The sequence below is a fragment of the Erythrolamprus reginae genome, chromosome 2, assembly GCF_031021105.1.
Source record: "Erythrolamprus reginae isolate rEryReg1 chromosome 2, rEryReg1.hap1, whole genome shotgun sequence".
Lineage (NCBI taxonomy): Eukaryota > Metazoa > Chordata > Lepidosauria > Squamata > Dipsadidae > Erythrolamprus > Erythrolamprus reginae.
The window spans coordinates 290,906,718-290,925,594 of NC_091951.1; the positions used below are offsets into that span (position 1 = coordinate 290,906,718).

Below are 18,877 nucleotides of genomic sequence, written 5' to 3' on the forward strand. Positions count from 1 at the left end.
ACTAAAACGGTATCATACTACTAACCAGAGCATACAAAACTTTCGCCAGGCCAATCCTCAAATACAGCTCATCTGTCCGCATTTCGGACAAAAATATATTAGAAAACATCCCGAAATACTTCACGAGAAGAGCCCTCCACTCCTCCACACGCAACAGAATATCCTATGCAACCAGATTTGAAATCCTAGGGTTAGAAAGCTTAGAACTACATCGCCTGAAACATGACCTAAGCATAGCCCATAAAATCATCTGCTACAATCTCCTTCCTGTCAACGACTACTTCCGCTTCAATCACAACAATACATGGGCACACAAAAGATACAAACTCAAAGTAAGCTGCTCCAAACTTGACTGTAGGAAATACAACGTTAGCAACTGAATAGTTAGACTCAGTAGTATCATCACCAAACCCCCAAAACTTTACCCCTAGACTATCCACTGTTCACTTAACCCAATTCCTAAGAGGTCAGTAAGGGGAGTGCATAAGTGCACCGTGTGCCTGCTGTCTCTGTCCTAATGTTTATTATTAGGATCAATATCATGTATATAAACATTGTTATATCTTTGTATACTAACAATACATACTTGACAAAATAAATTAAATTAAATTAAATTAATAAATAAAATCATTTCAAACTATACATACTTGGTTTCATCCATAACTTCTACTTCAGTAGGGGCTGTGATGGGTGCATTTGAACAACCAGCAGTAGGATCATCAGTGTTGAGTTCTCCATTTGTTGAGCTTACAACCTGCAATGGCAAACAGATTCAAAAATTATGCAATAATTGCCTATATTTACTACACTGATTTATTATGACAGCAAAGAGTGGGAATTAAGCATATGAACATATTATTTCATAGATGGTAGTATGGTGTATTTTTTAAAAATTCAATTAGGTGTTTCTATTACTAACCATTGCAAGATCCAATATGAGTCAATCACTGAGACCTGATTTTTACTCTTCTGATATTTGGCCTTGTCAGGGAACTTTTCTCTACTGGTTCCCTGAGGATAGGCTCCAGTACAAGTCTGAAAGCTCAGAAAAATAAATCTTTGGTCCTGATGACTAACCCAGTTTGGATCTTGCAACATTGTCCTGCCTTTATTCATTATTAATCATTCTCCAACTGCTTGTAGAAAAAGCCATCTACAAAAATGGTGCTAGCAATACAAAATATTGCAACACTTTTTTCCCTTCATGGAGATGGGGTGGGTGTGGCCTGTGCATGATGCATCCAGCCTGCGGGCTGCCAGTTTGTCACCCTTGCTTTAGTGGAAATGGAAAATGCAGAATAAAACTGAAGGCAGAGTACAAAAACAACCAAGTTGCAATTCTGAATGACTTAAGAATATAATAATTACCAACAGATTATTTCAAGTCAAGTCAGCTAATTTTGATTCCAAAAATCTTCTCTTTAAATGCTGTTGATTGCTTTATGATTGCCAAATTTAGTAATACAGACTAGTATTTCAAATGCTGGGAAACTATTTTAAAGAAAGAAAATAGATGAAGTCTATTCATTATCAGGAACAAAATTTAGAAAAAAAGAAATCACTTTGCATAGATGAACTACTACTTCTCATCACTGAGAATCTTTAGTTATTTCCTATATTATAATAATAATTATTATTATTTGGATTTATATGCTGCCCCTCTCTGTGGACTCGTGGACTATATATTTTACAAAGGTTGACAAAGTGATTACGGAAGGCTGAGTAAGGTGGGAAGTACTCAAAAGAGAAATCAAATCATCTTTTCGACATGCTGTTAACATGTATCAAAGAAGTTTGTTACATAGTTTTCAAAAACTGCACTAAGCAAACACTAAAATGTTAATTGCTACAAATTGTTTTAAAAGTCTATATAAGTTTAGGACTACAATCTGACATTTTACAGGAACAACATAAAAAACAATAATTAACAAAATCCATTTTCTTGGAGATAATGTTATACTTCAATATTAGTTACAATGCACATACCCTTTTTACTTAGGAATTATGGGCAGGTTTCAAAAAATGAAGCAGTCTAATTTTCTTTCAACAAAGCAGAATGCATCATGCAGTAGAGCAGGGGTCCCCAAACTTTTTACACAGGGGGCCAGTTCACTGTCCCTCAGACTGTTGGAGGGCCGGACTATAAAAAAAACTATGAACAAATCCCTATGCACACTGCACATACCTTATTTTAATGTAAAAAACAAAATGGGAACGTACTATTTGGGGGGGGAAAGAAGTCTGAGATTCATATATGTTTATGTTTTGTTTTTAATTTTCTTTTGTTAACATCTGATTGGTTATACAAGGTTTTCTTGGTTTATAGAAAAATATAGAAAAATATTTATAGAAAAATATATAAAGAAAGAAGAAAGCACTTTGGCATAATGGTTAAGTTAGAAATATAATTGGTGTTGTACTTTTAGAAGGAACATTAAGGAGGGAATTTAATTAAAAGAAAAGTATGTACCTGGATCACAACATTAGAAAAAAAAACTTTTGCAACTTTTTTGATGATTGATATTAGTTACTGACAAAATACTGCATTTCATTCAGGGAAAATTAGATGGTACATTGTATTGTTTGAATGTATGTTGAGAGAAATTTTTTAAAAAATTTACACCGCCCCCCCCAAAAAGTCCTTCCTTCCTCCACCCCTCAATTCATTTCATTCTTCCTTCCTTCCTTGTTCCCTCCATTTCTTCTTCTTTCCCTCCCTCCCTCCTTCCCACTTCTCTTCCCTCTCCCTTTTTTCCCTTCTGTCTCATTTGTTTTGTTTCCCTCTCCCTCGTTCTTTCCCTCCATCATTTTCTCATTTTTCTCTTTCTCTCTCTCACATTCCCTCCCCCTCTCACTTGTTTTCTCTCCCTCTCTCTCATGCTTTCCTTCTCTCTCTCTCCTTTTCTTCTCTCTTCCTTCCTCTCTTCTTTTTTTTTCTGCCCTGCAACGCGCCGCGAGCCAGTCGGCTGCAAGCAGAAGCTCCAAGACAGTGGCACCAACGTCGGGTCGCAGTACATTGCTGGCGCTGCGCTGGGCATGGGCACGGACTGGCACTGGCCCACTGGCTGGGCCGGGACAGAGGTGCCAGCCCCATGCCCAGCGCAGCGCCAGCAATGTGCGGCGTCCTGCAACACATCAAGCTGCCGCCGGCGCCAGTGCCTTGCAGCCAACCGCCCCACCGCCACCCTACGCAACTGCTCAGTGCCCTCCCGCTCGACCCACGTTTGGCTGCGCCACCTTCGCGGCTTGCCCTGCTGCCCCGCGCCCGCCAGAGCTGCCCGGTGCAGACTAAGTGCGGGGCAGAGTAGGCGGCGGCGGTGGCTTCAGGCCCGCCCCCAAACTGAGCTTCCTTTGGCTTTCTTCGAGGCAAAACTGCAAAGCTCACCTGCCGCCTCGAAGGAAGCCAAAGGAAGCTCAGCTCAACGAGGACCGGCTGTTGGTCTCTTGAAGCTGCAGCCGCCGCCGCCCACCAAGGAGATCCCTTCGCCCGAACAGAGGCGGCGGCGGCGAGCTCAAGGAACCAAGAGCCGGTCTTTCTCCGCGCTGAATTGTTGCAGCTTCTGAGGCCGCATCCGCCTCCAGGCGAAGGGATCTCCTCGGTGGGCAGCCTCGGTCCGAAAAGGACCGGCTGTTGGCCCCTTGGCGGAGGCGGATGCGGCCTCAGAAGCTGCAACAATTCAGCGCGGAGAAAGACCGGCTCTTGGTTCCTTGAGCTCGCCGCCGCCGCCTCCGTTCGGTTTTTTTTGCGGTTTTTTTGCACTGGTGAGGGAGAGAGAGAGCGGGAGAGTGCTGCTTTTTTGCTTCTTCGCTGCCCGCGGGAAGAGCCGGTCTTGTTTACTGCCCCCTCCAGACGCTCTTGCAGGGCTTCCAGGCTCCCCGCGGGCAGCGAAGAAGCAAAAAAGCAGCACTCTCCCGCTCTCTCTCTCCCTCACCGGTGCAAAAAAAATGCAAAAAAAAACGAACGGAGGCGGCGGCGGCGAGCTCAAGGAACCAAGAGCCGGTCTTTCTCCGCGCTGAATTGTTGCAGCTTCTGAGGCCGCATCCGCCTCCAGGCGAAGGGATCTCCTCGGTGGGCGGCCGGGCCGCCTCTGCCTCCGCCAAGGGGCCAACAGCCGGTCCTTTTCGGACCGAGGCTGCCCACCGAGGAGATCCCTTCGCCTGGAGGCGGATGCGGCCTCAGAAGCTGCAACAATTCAGCGCGGAGAAAGACCGGCTCTTGGTTCCTTGAGCTCGCCGCCGCCGCCTCCGTTCGTTTTTTTTTGCGTTTTTTTTGCACCGGTGAGGGAGAGAGAGAGCGGGAGAGTGCTGCTTTTTTGCTTCTTCGCTGCCCGCGGGAAGAGCCGGTCTTGTTTACTGCCCCCTCCAGACGCTCTTGCAGGGCTTCCAGGCTCCCCGCGGGCAGCGAAGAAGCAAAAAAGCAGCACTCTCCCGCTCTCTCTCTCCCTCTCTTTCTTGCGTTATTTCTCTCTCACACTCCCTTTCTATGTCTCCCTCTTTCTCTCTCTCTCTCTCCCTCTCCGCAGCAGACCCCCCACACGCCAAAAGTGCCCAAGCGCGCACAAACCTCACCGGTGCAAAAAAAAAAAAAGCAAAAAAGCGGCACTGGAGGGACAAAGACGGTCTGCAGCTGAGCGTCTGGAGGAGGAGGAGGCGGAAAGCCAGGGGGCGGGGAGGAAAGCAATTGGCCAATTTGTTTCTCAGAGGAACTGTTGCTGCTCTGCCATAGGGTGCTTTCCTCCCCGCCCTCCTGGCTTTCCTCTTCCTTGCCGCCGCCAGACGCTCGGCAGCAGAGTGGAGATGACATTCGGAACTTAGTATATTATAGATGGTAAAATCTCGTACGCTGCCACGGGCCGGGTAAATGACCTCAGCGGGCCGTAGTTTGGGGACCGCTGCAGTAGAGCATTATTATCTCTATGACTTATCCCTAAATCACTAATCCTGTCTCCAATGCAAATTACAGTAATTTAATATAGGAAATTAGATTATCATTAAGTATGAGAGACAACAGCAGACTAGCTAACTACAGCTAGACAAATGATTATTCAACTATACCTTTTTAAAAGGTCTGGGTGATTTGAAATTGCTATATAGCAATTCAAAAATATACAAAAAAGATACATAATTAGCAATGGAGAGATATTGGTGGTTTTAAAAAAGGAAATATGCCCTTTGGCAGAAGCAAAAGAAAAGGACATCAAAGTTATAAAAGGACTGCTGGGAAAGCAGCAAGAGATAATCCAGATAATTATTGAAACAGAGAAGGAATTGTAGGTGACAGGGAATTTTCCATGGGCTTCTCTCTTTTGCACAAATTTATATACCGGTAATCATAGATATATGAGCTCTCTTTACATCACAAGGACTTGCAAATACTTTTACTGGCTTTAGTAAACTTGTTTTTCAAGACTGTTTTAGGAAAAATGAATGGCTACATAAGTATAATATATTTGAGATATATTATACATTAATTAAGCAATGTTCACAAACCAGGCAGATGATATAAAGTGGGAGTTAGATTTGATTACACTTCCAATGGATTATTATAATAACAGGAATATCAATTTTGTTTTCAATCATAAGCATAAAAGGGCAATAAACAGGAGCTGGAAATTGTTACTATAAAGGGTGATTTATATGATGAAAATATTACTAGTAGTCAGCAAGCATTTGAAGCTCTAATGACACTGCCATTTTCACTACACATCATTCAGTGAAAACTATATTGCCTAAGAATCATCCAAATATGTTTTCTTCAAAATGCAGATGGCTGTTCTTCTACAAGCACTTGTAGAAACAAAAATAATTTTGCCTGATTTTTTTTATTATGGATTTTATAGAAGACGTATAGTTATGGACACAATTAGATGTAAATGGCAACTAAACACATGCCACTTTTGTCCAAGGAGTTTAAGATGTGGAAATAGTCATGCAAAAAACCAGAAAATACCTGTACCGAGCCACCATGTCTGTCTGCTGCCAGGTGAGCTCTCAAGTGATGGGGATTAGCTTGATGGGGGTCCCAAGCTGCCCTGTGGTCTGTTGACTGCCAGTAATATAATGCATTAAGCATGCATACAAGAGGAGGAAAAGAAACCCAAATAAATTAAACACATCATGCAGCTAATTAATTGTATTTTATTCTAAATAAATAGCTCAAAAATGCATAGAAGCCTATGCATGTATACTAAAACATGTACAAATGCAGAAACAAATCAGTTTAAAGCCCCCCTTTTGAAAAGATACATAACAATGAGTATAATCATTTAACAACACATAAAACATGGAATCCCATGCAGAATAAAAATATTTGGAGAACTAATTTTGGAAATTATACACTTTTTAAAAGAAAAATAATCTCTAAATTATTCTGAATAATTAGGGGTGTGCAAAATGATTCCAAGAACCATTTTGATTATGAATCAGCTGATCAAGCAATATCTTCCTGAAATAAAACCACCGTCTGAGGGTGTTTTGAGAGTTTGAGAATGGAACAAAACTGAACTTTTTTTATTATCATTTCAAGTATGGCTTCAAGCAACTTGAGTGTTTCTTACTTGCTGAAATTGGGATTTTATTTTCTGAACTCGATATCAAGTTTAATATATGCTTGGGTAAGAGAAAATGAACTACTGGAGCAAAGAAGTGGAAAGGTAATTATGCACCATATGCTTAAGTCAGTTGCCATTCCAGATTCAACTTTTGTTGATAAAAGCATAAAAAAAGGAAGAACAGGACTGCTGTGACTGTATACGATTGTGGTGGAGCCACAATATGCTTATATTGCTGACTATATTTTTATCTATGTGCTCTCTAAAACAAGCCCTCTTTGGGATTTCATTTTTTAATTTTGATTTTAGAGTAATGTAAAGTATTTAGAGTATTTTCTGATCTTATCTATTGTGCTTGTTAATACGGAGTTACTAGAGTACATTTAAAGTGATGAAAAGATGCTGTCTTAGTTTACTCTGTTGAAACTTTTGGTAGGCAGTCTGGACATTTGCCTACAGATAAGAAATCTCAGGCATTCATTTAGAAATACAAAGATGATTTTATGCTGATTTAATTTATTGAACTAGATGGAAGGCATTTTGCTGTCTTAGCACTTCTGTGCTATCGTGACACTGAACTTCAGGATCCCTTTCAGAAATTGAAAATAACATAGAATATTAAATCTCTGCTGTATTTTATTCTGCAGAAATATAGGTTTGAAATAAGTATATACAATAACTCCTGATTTTGCAGGTGAACTGTAAATGTGGGCATTGCTATTGGCAGAATCTGTCAAAATAGTTAAAGTGGGAATGAGTGGTGTTCATTAATACAAAGTAGTTGCATAATAAGCAACGCACTTCTGCACTCAGTATAGCTATACAGTAATTGTTATTCTTGGCTTCATCTTCATCACAAATCAATTTGTGCTTGATAAATTGTGTCTTTTTAATTGAGAGCATTTATATTTGTAGATGAAGATACTAACTGTTAATTGAAAAAGGCATGCACACATGTACAAACACACACTTTAGGGAGATAGATGTAACAATAGAGTTCTATTCTATCTATTCTTACATTCTCATGTGGATGAAAAACAAAGGGGGCAAGGAACTTCTTATGAGTGTTCACTGCTACCAATACTTGAAATGTTTTTAGTTCTGTTCCATTAAGACACAGCCATCTTAAAATATTCTAACAGAATGTTTTATGCAGGCTTTCTGTTAAAAATACTGTTTTGTTTCCCATTTCATAAACACCTCAATAATTTTCACTGAGGAGCACAAGATAATAAAATGAGAACTTCAGTATTTCCATGGCATGCACTCTTAACTTATACACATCAAATTATAGTCAAATTTAATGCTTAAATACTAAAAAAATGATATGTCCATAACCTATCTTCCTATATTTTAAAATTATAACTTATTTTATATTTAAATATAATTTCAAGATGACAAATTTAATATAAATTTTATTACTAGCAAACCAGTGCCTACTGTTTCAGATATATTTCCTTAGTGAGGAACAGAGAAACATGATGAGCACAAGTTTGGGGAGGGGGGGAGAGGAACAAGTCCTGCCAACTTCCCTATTGAGTTTCCTTGTGGGAAGCTGGCAGGGAGTGCTGGAAATCTTTTTCTTCCCTTCATTTCCTTTCTTCCTGTATCTTCCTTCCTCTCTGTTACTTCATGTATCTCGCCCTTCCTTCCATCCTCCCTTTCTTCCTTTCCCCTCTTCCTTACTTTCCTTCCTTACTTCCTTTCTCAGATTTCAGAGCTGGAAAAACTTAAATATCCACAAAGACAAAAATTAAGATAAAATAGAATAGCGTATCTTATCACTCAGTTAAAATAAAGTACAGTATACTAAGTCAGTGATTTTCAACCTTTTTTGAGCCGCGGCACAATTTTTACATTTACAAAACCATGGGGCACATTGAGGGGGGGGGGGGCGCTAAAAAAAATTGGACAAAAAAATTCTCTCTCTTCCTCCCTTTTGCTCTATTACTCTCTCCCTCTTTCTCTCCCTTCCTCTTTTTTCTCTCTCTCTCCATCCCTCTTTCTTTCTCTCTTCCTTCTTTCCTCTTTTTTGCTCTCTTTCTCTCTCCCTCCCTACCTCCCTCTATGTCTTTCTCTCTCCCACCTTCCCTCCCTCTCTCTCTCTCTCTTGCTTTCTTTCTCTCTCTTGCTCTCTCTCTTGCTTGCTTTCTCTCTTGTTCTCTTTTTCTTTCTTTCTTTCTTTCTTTCTCTGTCTTGTTTTCTTTCTCTGAGCTTCGCGGCACACCTGACCATGTCTCGCGGCACACTGGTTGAAAAACACTATACTAAGTTATCACTCGTTCTTGCTCACAAAAAATATTTTCCATGTTGTTATTTTCCATTCCAAAAACTTTACGAAAAGTCAAATTAGTTACAGGAATTATAATAATATTAATTTTACATTCAAATATCATTGTTTTACTTTTTTAAATAAAAAAATTCAGAATAAACAACTTCAATTATTACAAAAACATCAAATGAAAGTCACGGAATCACTTCTACAGAATGAAATTTCCCTTTCTTAGGCCAAATAAATTAGTTTAGAAGCATCAATATTACTTCTCAAAAGAAACAAAATTCAGTAATAAAATATGTAAAATATGTGTTTGAAGCTGGCTTCAAATCCTGACCTAAAGAGGATACTGATTATACAGAACTTTAATTAATTCCCATGATTATATGTTTAACCACTGTGAATAGAGGGGGAAATTTCCTTTGAAGACAGCAATGGGATAATCTCAAATGCACTATTAAACTTTCAAATTCCTTTTAATGATACCTGTACTAACAATAATAACTTTTAAACATTATATTGTACAATACAGTATTATACAAGATTATTTAAAGACTAAAGTCAAAACAATGATACAGTATTAGTAAATGTTTCTTCAAAGAAACAAATGATATATAATTTTAGTCAGAATCTATTACTATTACAATGCAACATGAAACTGGCATACAATATTGCTAGATAGCATACCTGATTTTTGGACTGCTGCATCTTATCTCTGTGTAGATGTGCTTCTCTATTGGAAGTTATCGCAGGATCTGAATGGATGGAACCCACTGGAGTAGGCTGCAAATAATGCATTACAGAGGCACATGATAAGAAAAAAGGGACAACAGTTAACTTTTTTTTTTTTTTGAGAGGGGGGAATAGTGAAAGTTTATTTTTAGTTTAGTTTTGACTTGCAAGCCTTTACTATTGGCAGATGTGGACAAAGGGAATAATTTCATTGATTAGAAGATTAATTTATAATAAGTAAATTAATCACCACAATAGACAAATCAATTAAATTCTTTTAAAACATCTTACATTCTGTAGTTTTCAGAGTATAAGATGCACATTTTCTCCCCTTAAAAGAGGCTGAAAATTTGGTTGTGTCTTATACTCTGAATGAAGCTTTTTCAAAGCTTTTTTTCAGCCATAAATGAGGTACTGAGTGAATGCCTGCTTTAGAAACTGATTTTTTTATCCTGCTCAAAACCAGCAAACTAATATACTGAAGTTGACCAGACTAAGGACGCTAGCCAGATGAATACCTGTAGGCAGGATTTTTACCCAACTATTAAAACTAAGCTGCGTCTTATCCTCTGAAAAATATGGTAAATCAAAAGACCCAGTAGCCCAAGAAAGAAAACAGGAGCCTAAAGGAGCCATTTACAATTTAAGTGTTTTAAGTACTGCAACAGCTATTATGTAGGATAGGCAGACAGAAACTAGCACACTGCATTCATTAACACTTAGAAGTACTCAGAAACAGGGGTGAAATGCTCCTGGTTCGCTTATACCTGTCAGTCGTCGGAGAGACAGTTGCAAAGAGAGCGTGAGGCTCCATCCACCTGCCCGGACATCACCATTTGAGTTCTTTTACTTTCTGTGCATATGCAAAGCGTTCTGTGCATGCGCAGAGGGTAAAAGAACCTAAATAGCAGTGCCCTGGAAGCTGGGAAGAACCTTGCGCTCCCTTCGCAACCGGCTCTCCGATGACTGACAGGCACAAACGAACCAGGATCATTTCACCCGGTCATAAAACACACAAAAAAATCCGTAATTTCACAACACATGGAAAAACTCAGTTTCAACTGGAAAACTGAGAGTACCCTAGAGCCTAGACCAGTGATGGCAAACCTATGACATGTGTGCCACAGGTGGCATGCAGAGCCATATCTGCTGGCACGTGAGCTGTTGCCCTAGCTCAAGGCCAGCATGCATGTACATGCCGGCCAGCTCATTTTTGGCTCGAATGGAGATGCTGGGAGGGTATTTTCAGTTTCTGGAGGGTCTCCGGTAGGCAGGTGAGGGCGTTTTCGCCCTCCCCAGGCTCCAGGGAAACCTCTGGAGCCTGCAGAGGGTGAAAAACAGGCCTATCAGGCTCACCAGAAATTGGGAAACCGGCTGTTTCAAGACTCCAGAGGGTCTTTGGAGTGGGGTGAGGAGGCCATTTTTTAATCTCCCCAGGCATTGAATTATGGGTGTGGGCACTCGGCACCCGAGGGGGAAAAAGTTCACCATCACTGGCCTAGACCAAGCTAAATTAAAAAATGTTGAGGAATTTCTGGAAGCTTGACATGTAAACAAATCAATCATCAATATACATATAAAAACAAATTATAGTCACAATTCAAAAGAAAAAACAAAAAGCTAAGAAGGAAACAAAAAAGACCAAAACACATTCCCCCACCTTCCATAAGCCAACACTCAAATAAGTAGGGATTAATACCAGATGAACTATCAAGCAGAAAACACTGCCCTAATCAGAATGTTAAAGCAGTTGTTAAGTGAATTGCTCCCAATTTATGACCATTTTTCAACAGTTGTTAAGAGAATCACTACAGTAGCCAAGTGAATCATAGGGCTATTTCATGAATCTGGCTCCCCTCCTTGACTTAACTTGTCAGAAGGTAACTGGGAAGATTGTAAATGGTGATCACATGACCCCACAACACTGCAATCATTGTAAATACATACTAGTTGACAAATTGATTATGACCAAAACTAGCAAAAAAAATCCAGATCCTTGTTAGGCATGTAACCTCATGTTGCTCAACTCTCAACTCTTCCCTGTTTGGCACATAAGAGAAGTATGATCCTCTCAACAAAAATGAACTACTTTCGTTACTTTTTAACAGAATGAATCAACATCTTATATTTAACAGGGTCGTTCTAATTTGAATTAGCTTTAGAGTGAGCTGAATGGCTTTAAAAAAATATTAACTATATGCTATGCCTTTTTACAACCATTTTGTATCAACGCATAGAAAGCTAGGATATAATCTTATCATAAAGAATGGAGCAATAAAATACTACCTAAATAATATAAGACCATTCAATGTAACCTAAATAAAGGCTACTATATTTTTATACTGTTCCATTTTTTAAATAATATAAAAACATATTGAAGTACTCTTACCAGTTGTTTACCAATCCAGTCATACTCATAATCAAACATGTAACCCTTCCGATCAAATAAGTCTGTAAAGAGCTTTCTTAAGTAGTCATAATCTGGTTTTTCAAAGAAATCTAGCCTTCTCACATAACGAAGGTAGGTAGCCATTTCTTCTACAGGAATAAAGAAACATTGGTAATATTAACTGCTAGAAAAATAGTGTCAATTTCTGTAAGTTTCTGTAAGCTTTTATGCTTAAAAAGAGAAATCTATCTTTATAAATTATCATTTAATATACATACTTCTTAACTATTAAATTTATTCAAATTATATGTGTTTTTTCTAACAAATTTGTCATCAAAAGATCTTGGAGGGAGTATAGAAGCATGCAACCTATTTTTCTAACATTTTACCATCAGGCTATTTTTCCAGTGAAAGGGTTTGGGTGAATGAAAAGCCACTATAAATTAATAAATATAACATTTATTAAATATTACTATAAAGCAATGCTGCAGCCAGTTCAATTTCAAAATTAATGGATAAAAATCAGTGAAGTAAATGGGGCAGGGCCAGTTAGAGATAGTATTTACCAGTTCTCCGAACTACTCTTCTGCTATTGATTCTCCAGAACTAGACAGAACCTGCTAAATACCATTTCTGAATTTATTCTTTTGTAATTCAATTGAATTTTATTTATTTCATTTACCACAATGTTTAGTGAATTCTGTACGTTTGGACATAAAATGGTCAGCAAAGCAATTCTTGTGAAGTATAAAATGAATACAGAAAATGTTTGGAGCTGCTTTTTCAAAAATCCCATAAATCTGCAACATTTTCCTTCCACAGAACTCTTATCAATTACACACAGCAATAATGTTCCTTAATGGATTGCTGGCATTTTCAATGTATGCTTTTAATGCAACAAAATTGATTTCCTATAGCTATAAGACTTTTTGTAGCTGCATATCTTCTTATAGGATATAAAGTTATCTTCAAAATATAATATTCAGTCCATTAATAAAACTTTGCTGTCCACAGCTTTATCCAACCATAGGGAGAATTTTATTGTTTTCAATATCATTACCCATTTCATCAATGTTCCTTTATACCACAGTATTACTATTTGGTAAGAGTTTCAACAGTTCAGTTAGTTCTTGATGCATTGCTATAGACATAACTTCCTGCAAACATGACATTCATCAATGCCATTTCAGAGTTAGTAATAAACTCTGTTAGCAATAAATTCTGAAATACAGTAAAATGAGTAACGTCTGTTGTGTCTGGCCTTCTTAGAACTTTTTTTTTTGTAGGACATATTGTTTAATGTTTCATAAATAACCTATGAACATTTCTGAAATAGTCAGTCTATCATTTTTGCCTGGATGTTTTTCATGAAGATGATTAAGAATTGAGAAAGTTTCACTGCTTCATTTGAAAATGTTTGCAGAAATAGTGAGCTCTTCTGATGATGTTCAGCCAATGTGTTCGAAGAGGATCTTGACATCTTGTGGGCTGTCCACGATGTGTTCGCAGGGAGCTGGTAAGGCCTATATGGGTACAAAATGTTCTGCTACATGTTGGGCAGACATGTGTGGTCACTATTATCACAGCATTTGAAGTTCTGGCTTTGCAGAGTGCTCACTTCTCTTCTGCTATGATTGTTCTTCTGTCCTCAGATGTCTGGCAGGCTTGGTGGATCAGCATGTGGCCTGTTGCTCAATCTTGTGCTAGGTTTCCCAGGAGGTGGAGTCAATATTGAGGGATTTGAAGGAGGCTTTCAAAGTGTCTTTGTATCGCTTCCTTTGTCCCCCGTGTGATTGCTTTCCTTTAGACAGCTCACCATAGAGGAGCTGTTTAGGGATGTGATGGAATGGCATAATAATATGGCCTGCCCAGAGTGTCTGGGCTTTCATCAACAGGGTGGGAATTGATGGAAGGCCTGCTCTGGACAGGACGTCTATATCTGGCACCTTATCCTGCCACCGGATCCTCAGAATTCTATGGAGGCAGATCATGTAAAAGTCGTCAATTGCCTAGCATGCCTCCTGTATTCAGTCTAAGGCTCACTGGCATGCAACATGGTAGTTAGCACTACTGACTGGTAGACTTTAAGCTTTGTAGCAAGGCTTATTCCACAACGGTCCCACATGTTGGTTGAAAATCTGCCAAATGCAGAGCTTGCTTGGTGATTCTGCAGTTGACATCAATGTCAATTGTCACTGCACGGGACAAGATGCTACTAAGGTATTTAAATTGGTCCACTGCTTGCAGCTTTTGTCCCTTCATTATGATGGTGGGTTCTTGGTATTTGGCTTTTGGAACTGGCTGATGCATCACTTTGGTCTTCTTTATGTTGATAAGGAGATCAAAGTTGTCACATGCTGCTGCAAAACTGTCCACACTGGCTTGCATTTCCTGCTCTGATCCAGCATTCAGGGCACAGTCGTCAGCAAAGAAGAGGTCACAAAGCACAGTCTTCTTTATTCTTGGTGACAGCCTGGAGTCTTCACAGGTTGAACAGTTTCCCATCAGTTCTGTATCTCAGGCTAACTCCCAAGGAACTGTTCCGCAAGGCATCTGACAGCATGGCTGAAAACACTATGCTGAACAAGGTTGGTTCCAACACATGCCCTTGCTTGATGCCATTTATAACAGAAAAGGCCTCTGAAGCTTCTCCATTGTCCAGAACACAGGCCATCATAGTGTTGTGAAACTGGCGTACCATCAGGATGAAACTATCAGGGCACCCAAATTTTGACATGATGCGGCACAGGCCTTCACGACTGACAGTGTCAAAAACCTTAGTAAGAACCACAAAGGTGGTGTACAATTCATGATTCTGCTACTTCTCTATAGCTGTCGGGCTACGAAGATCATGTCCACATATTCTAATTTATTCTGCTTTGTTAGAATACTGTATGACAGTGATGGAAAACCTTTTTTGGCTCGGGTGCCAAAAGGGTGCGCACATGAGCAATACAACATCCAAAATGCAATGCCCTTTCCTCTAGGCATTTATTTATTTATTTATTTATTTATTTATTTATTTATTTATTTATTACTTGGATTTGTATGCCGCCCCTCTCCGAAGACTCGGGGCGGCTCACAGCATGTAAAACAAATCATAGTAATCAGACAGATTTAAGATATTTAAATATTTAAAAAACCCAGATACTAACAGACACACACACAGACACACCATGCACAAGTTAAACGTGCCCGGGGGAGATGTTTCAGTTCCCCCACGCCTGACGGCAGAGGCATGCGCACAACTCCTGTGTTGCCTCTCCCCCCCCCCCCCCCAAATGCATGAGCATAGACCTCACTGAAGCCTCTAGACTTCTGGTAGGTCCATTCGTTTCCAAACTTCCAGTTGGGCCTTTGGGCCATCTTTTGCCATCCATAAGCTTCAGAATGCTTTCCTTAACCCTGGAGATGGTGAAAAAAAGGCCTAACGAGCCAACTGGAAGTTTGGGAAAAATCTTCTGGTTGGCATCTTCTGAAGCCTTGGGAGAATGAAAACAGCCAAAAGGAAGGCCAAAAATCAGTTGGCCAGCACGCACATGCACTCTGGGACTGACATAGAGCAATGCCTCGTATGCCCTAATATGACTCCATGTACATCTGTGGCACAAGTGCCATAGGTTCACTATCACTGCCATATGAAATACTATGTTCTGTTCTAGACATATAGTTTTAAGAAGAATTCAGTGACAGTGAAACTGGTTCAGAGAACAGCAATAAGTATGACAGAATACTAGAAATATTATACAATAGTCAGCATTCTTCAAAATATCCACTAAGCATATCATACAAAAACTAGGTCAAAACCTGGAATCTCTTGTCACAGACTTAAGACAGTAAATGGTGAATCTAAGTTACAGGAAGGAAGCTAGATTCTGGCTGAATGTTACACAAAGCTTCCTAACCTTATTAGCAGCTTCAAACTGCAGTTAATTAATCAGAGAAGTGATATGTTCCTCATCATTTGAAGTGTACAAGGGAGGTCTAGACAGATTTAATTTCAGTTCTCGAACTGTGCAGGAAGCTCTTTGGTGGCCTAAATGGCCTTTCCAACTCTATGAGTCTAATTATTGCAGCATTAATTGCACTATCTGGCACTATAATATATTGTATAACAAGCAATATAACCACTCATAGTCTACTCAATAGCAGAACTCTTTACCTGGGAAGTTTTCACATAGTACTTCAATAGGAGTTGCTCTCTTAGTATCTCCAATTTTCTGATACCGTTCTTTCAATGTATCTGCCTAAGTTGAAAAAGCATTGTTAACTGCTTCTGAAACATTCTAATAAACTTTGGTAATATCAGAAGAAACAAGGCAAATCAAAATAATTCATACTACCTTTAAGCCTTGCCAGGGAAGGCTGCCTCTTAAAAAATACATGAACATATGACCTAAAGCTTCCAAATCATCTCTTCTACTTTGCTCTGAAAATGTAAATTGAAAATATGAAGGCTAAATTTCTGAACTGATATATAAAATCAATGGAAAATATGTACAAATACATAATTGTATGAAACAATGTAACATTTTCTGAAAATTAGAAACAAACAGCTGAATTTGGAGTTAACAACTCCATCAAGTAAATCTGACAAATTCCAAGAAATGTAAAAGCTTTAACTGACTGTATAGACTCATCGCTGAACTAATTAGAATGTTACGATTCTACGCTTTCTCTTTTTTCCTTCTATATCAATTGATTATAGATTTCCAGAGACAGAGATCCCCAGAAAATGTTTTTTCCAACATTTTAACAAGTTTTCCCAGCAATCTATAAGCTTAAAATAAGAAGAGAAAATTGTAAACCTTCTTTAAATTTATATAAATCATCATTATGAAAAGAACTGGCACAAGTGCTATTTTTCAGGTTTGGGACCATTGATCTGAATGAATTTATTGTTCATTGGTTTCTCTTTGATAGCTATTTTCTCTTGTTTTCTAATGTGTTTTATTTTGTACTGATGCTTTGCAAGTAGTTTTCAGCTTATGACTGGTCATTTAACAAGTTCAAAGTTACAGCAAACTCCCCAAAAGTACTTACAACCCAGGTCCAAAGTTCCAACAGCCAAAATCATCTCATGTGACCGCATTTTGGGGGCTTGGAAATCAGCCCACATTCACAGTCATTTGCAGCATCCTACAGTTACATGACCATGATTTACATTTTTCCCAAATACAGTTTTTTGGCAAAAAAAAACCCCTCCCACAGCAAACAGGTTGACTTTACAACTGTGACATTCACTTAATAACTATGAATTCAGTTAATGACCAAGATGATTCGTGTAACTATTGAAAACAAAATCATACAATCAGGTTGGTCACCTTGATAACCTAATTTATGACTATCATAATGGACAGGCTACCTGCAATTGTGTTTGCCACCCGAAGCTGCGAGGTGGATGGATATTTAAACCTAATAAATAATGCTGCATTATGAAAATCCGAGGAGCTGTACCACCTATTTATAAATAATAAATAAATAAATAAAAATTATATAAATATACAAACTGCTTACAAAACTCTAGGGAAGCTGCTGTGTTCATATCCTTACCTACATACATACCTTTTCCTAAATGTGTATTTATACTCATGTATCTAGCAGTTCCTGTAAGACTTTTGTGTTCTCGATATGGTATGTGCTTCTTTGTTTCTGGATCTATATACTCTTTTGCCAAACCAAAATCTATAATATGAATAATTTGTTGAGTTTTGTTTCCTGGTCGTCCTATTAAGAAATTTTCAGGTTTTACATCTCTATATATTAAGTTCTTTGAATGAACATATTCCATTCGTGAAATCTGTCAAACAGAATGAAAGAAAGTTTAATGAAATTAAAATACTCATATCTTTATTAATAAAACAAATGAACGAGTTACTGTATTTTCTTCTCCCGAAATCCAAGATTTTTAATGACTTTCCTTATATTAATTTATTTTGCTTCATAATATAAATACAGCTGGTTATATATACCTATCCATTATACAGTAGCCTTGAAAAAACATCCTTTCATTAAATTATACACTGGTTGCCATCATGTGTTGTTAATGATAATTCATACAACAAAAGTATTTTTAAGCTTTAAAACACTGAAGACAAAATCCACACAGAAGAAAAAAGCTTTGTTAAATCTGCATACTTCTAATGTCCTGTAAATTAACTGCCAGATATTCATAGATCTGAGAATATCCTGCTACACTTGTACCATTCGTGCATAAAAACAGGTAATGTCTGCAGAATCACACTATAATTCAAATTTATTTCACTAGTAAACTTTCCATTATTTTTACTTATCCTCTTTTATAGATTGTGCAGGTATTGGCTATATGAATAGATACTAATGAAACAATTATATTACCTTCTAAACCTATGAAAAGATACCAACATCTTAGAAACTATCAAAAAATTACAATAACGTCTATGCATTCTGTTATCCATAAACAATATCTATCCAAAGCTAGTTAAGCAAAACCCAAAGACCAACAATATATAATGCAAGAACTGTGAAAACCCTAATTAATCACCCATTAAAAGATATATTGAAAAAAGCTCCATGTAAAAACCTTTTTAAGAAAACAAACAACCAAATCTAAAAGAAAAAGACAAATACATCCTTTTTCATCACACACCTATTAATCAATACCCAGATAAGGAACCAGCACCTAAACAGAAACTACAAAGTAAAAGATAACACCCCATTCTATTTTTTTAATGAAATAAACCTCAAAGTCAAACAAGTCTCCATAGTTTACATAACCCACCACTTATTAAACAGTTAGCAAACTCCTCCCTCCCATTCGACTAGTAATGAAACATCAGTAGTAAGATAAATAAGCTCAAGAAGGACCAGGAATCCAATAATGATACACTTTTTCTGCATCACTGATATTTTTATATTAAGTATAAGGTACAGAAGACAATTTATAGAGAA

At 38.2% G+C, this 18,877-nt stretch overlaps 1 protein-coding gene across 6 annotated transcripts in view; it reads right to left on the reverse strand.

Moving 5' to 3' along the window:
* Window positions 1-18,877, reverse strand: part of CSNK1G3 (casein kinase 1 gamma 3) — a 75,914-nt gene that overhangs the window by 16,069 nt on the left and 40,968 nt on the right. For 4 of the 6 annotated variants that reach the window (XM_070742854.1, XM_070742850.1, XM_070742851.1 and 1 more), the window contains 7 exons: window positions 17,513-17,747; window positions 16,291-16,376; window positions 16,110-16,194; window positions 11,948-12,096; window positions 9,514-9,609; window positions 5,951-6,046; window positions 648-754 (listed from right to left, as the gene is read on the reverse strand). In XM_070742854.1, coding sequence (XP_070598955.1) covers window positions 648-754; window positions 5,951-6,046; window positions 9,514-9,609; window positions 11,948-12,096; window positions 16,110-16,194; window positions 16,291-16,376; window positions 17,513-17,747 — 854 coding nt within the window. The remainder of the gene's footprint in view (window positions 1-647; window positions 755-5,950; window positions 6,047-9,513; window positions 9,610-11,947; window positions 12,097-16,109; window positions 16,195-16,290; window positions 16,377-17,512; window positions 17,748-18,877) is intronic. The other 2 variants (XM_070742856.1, XM_070742852.1) reach the window with 1 other exon arrangement.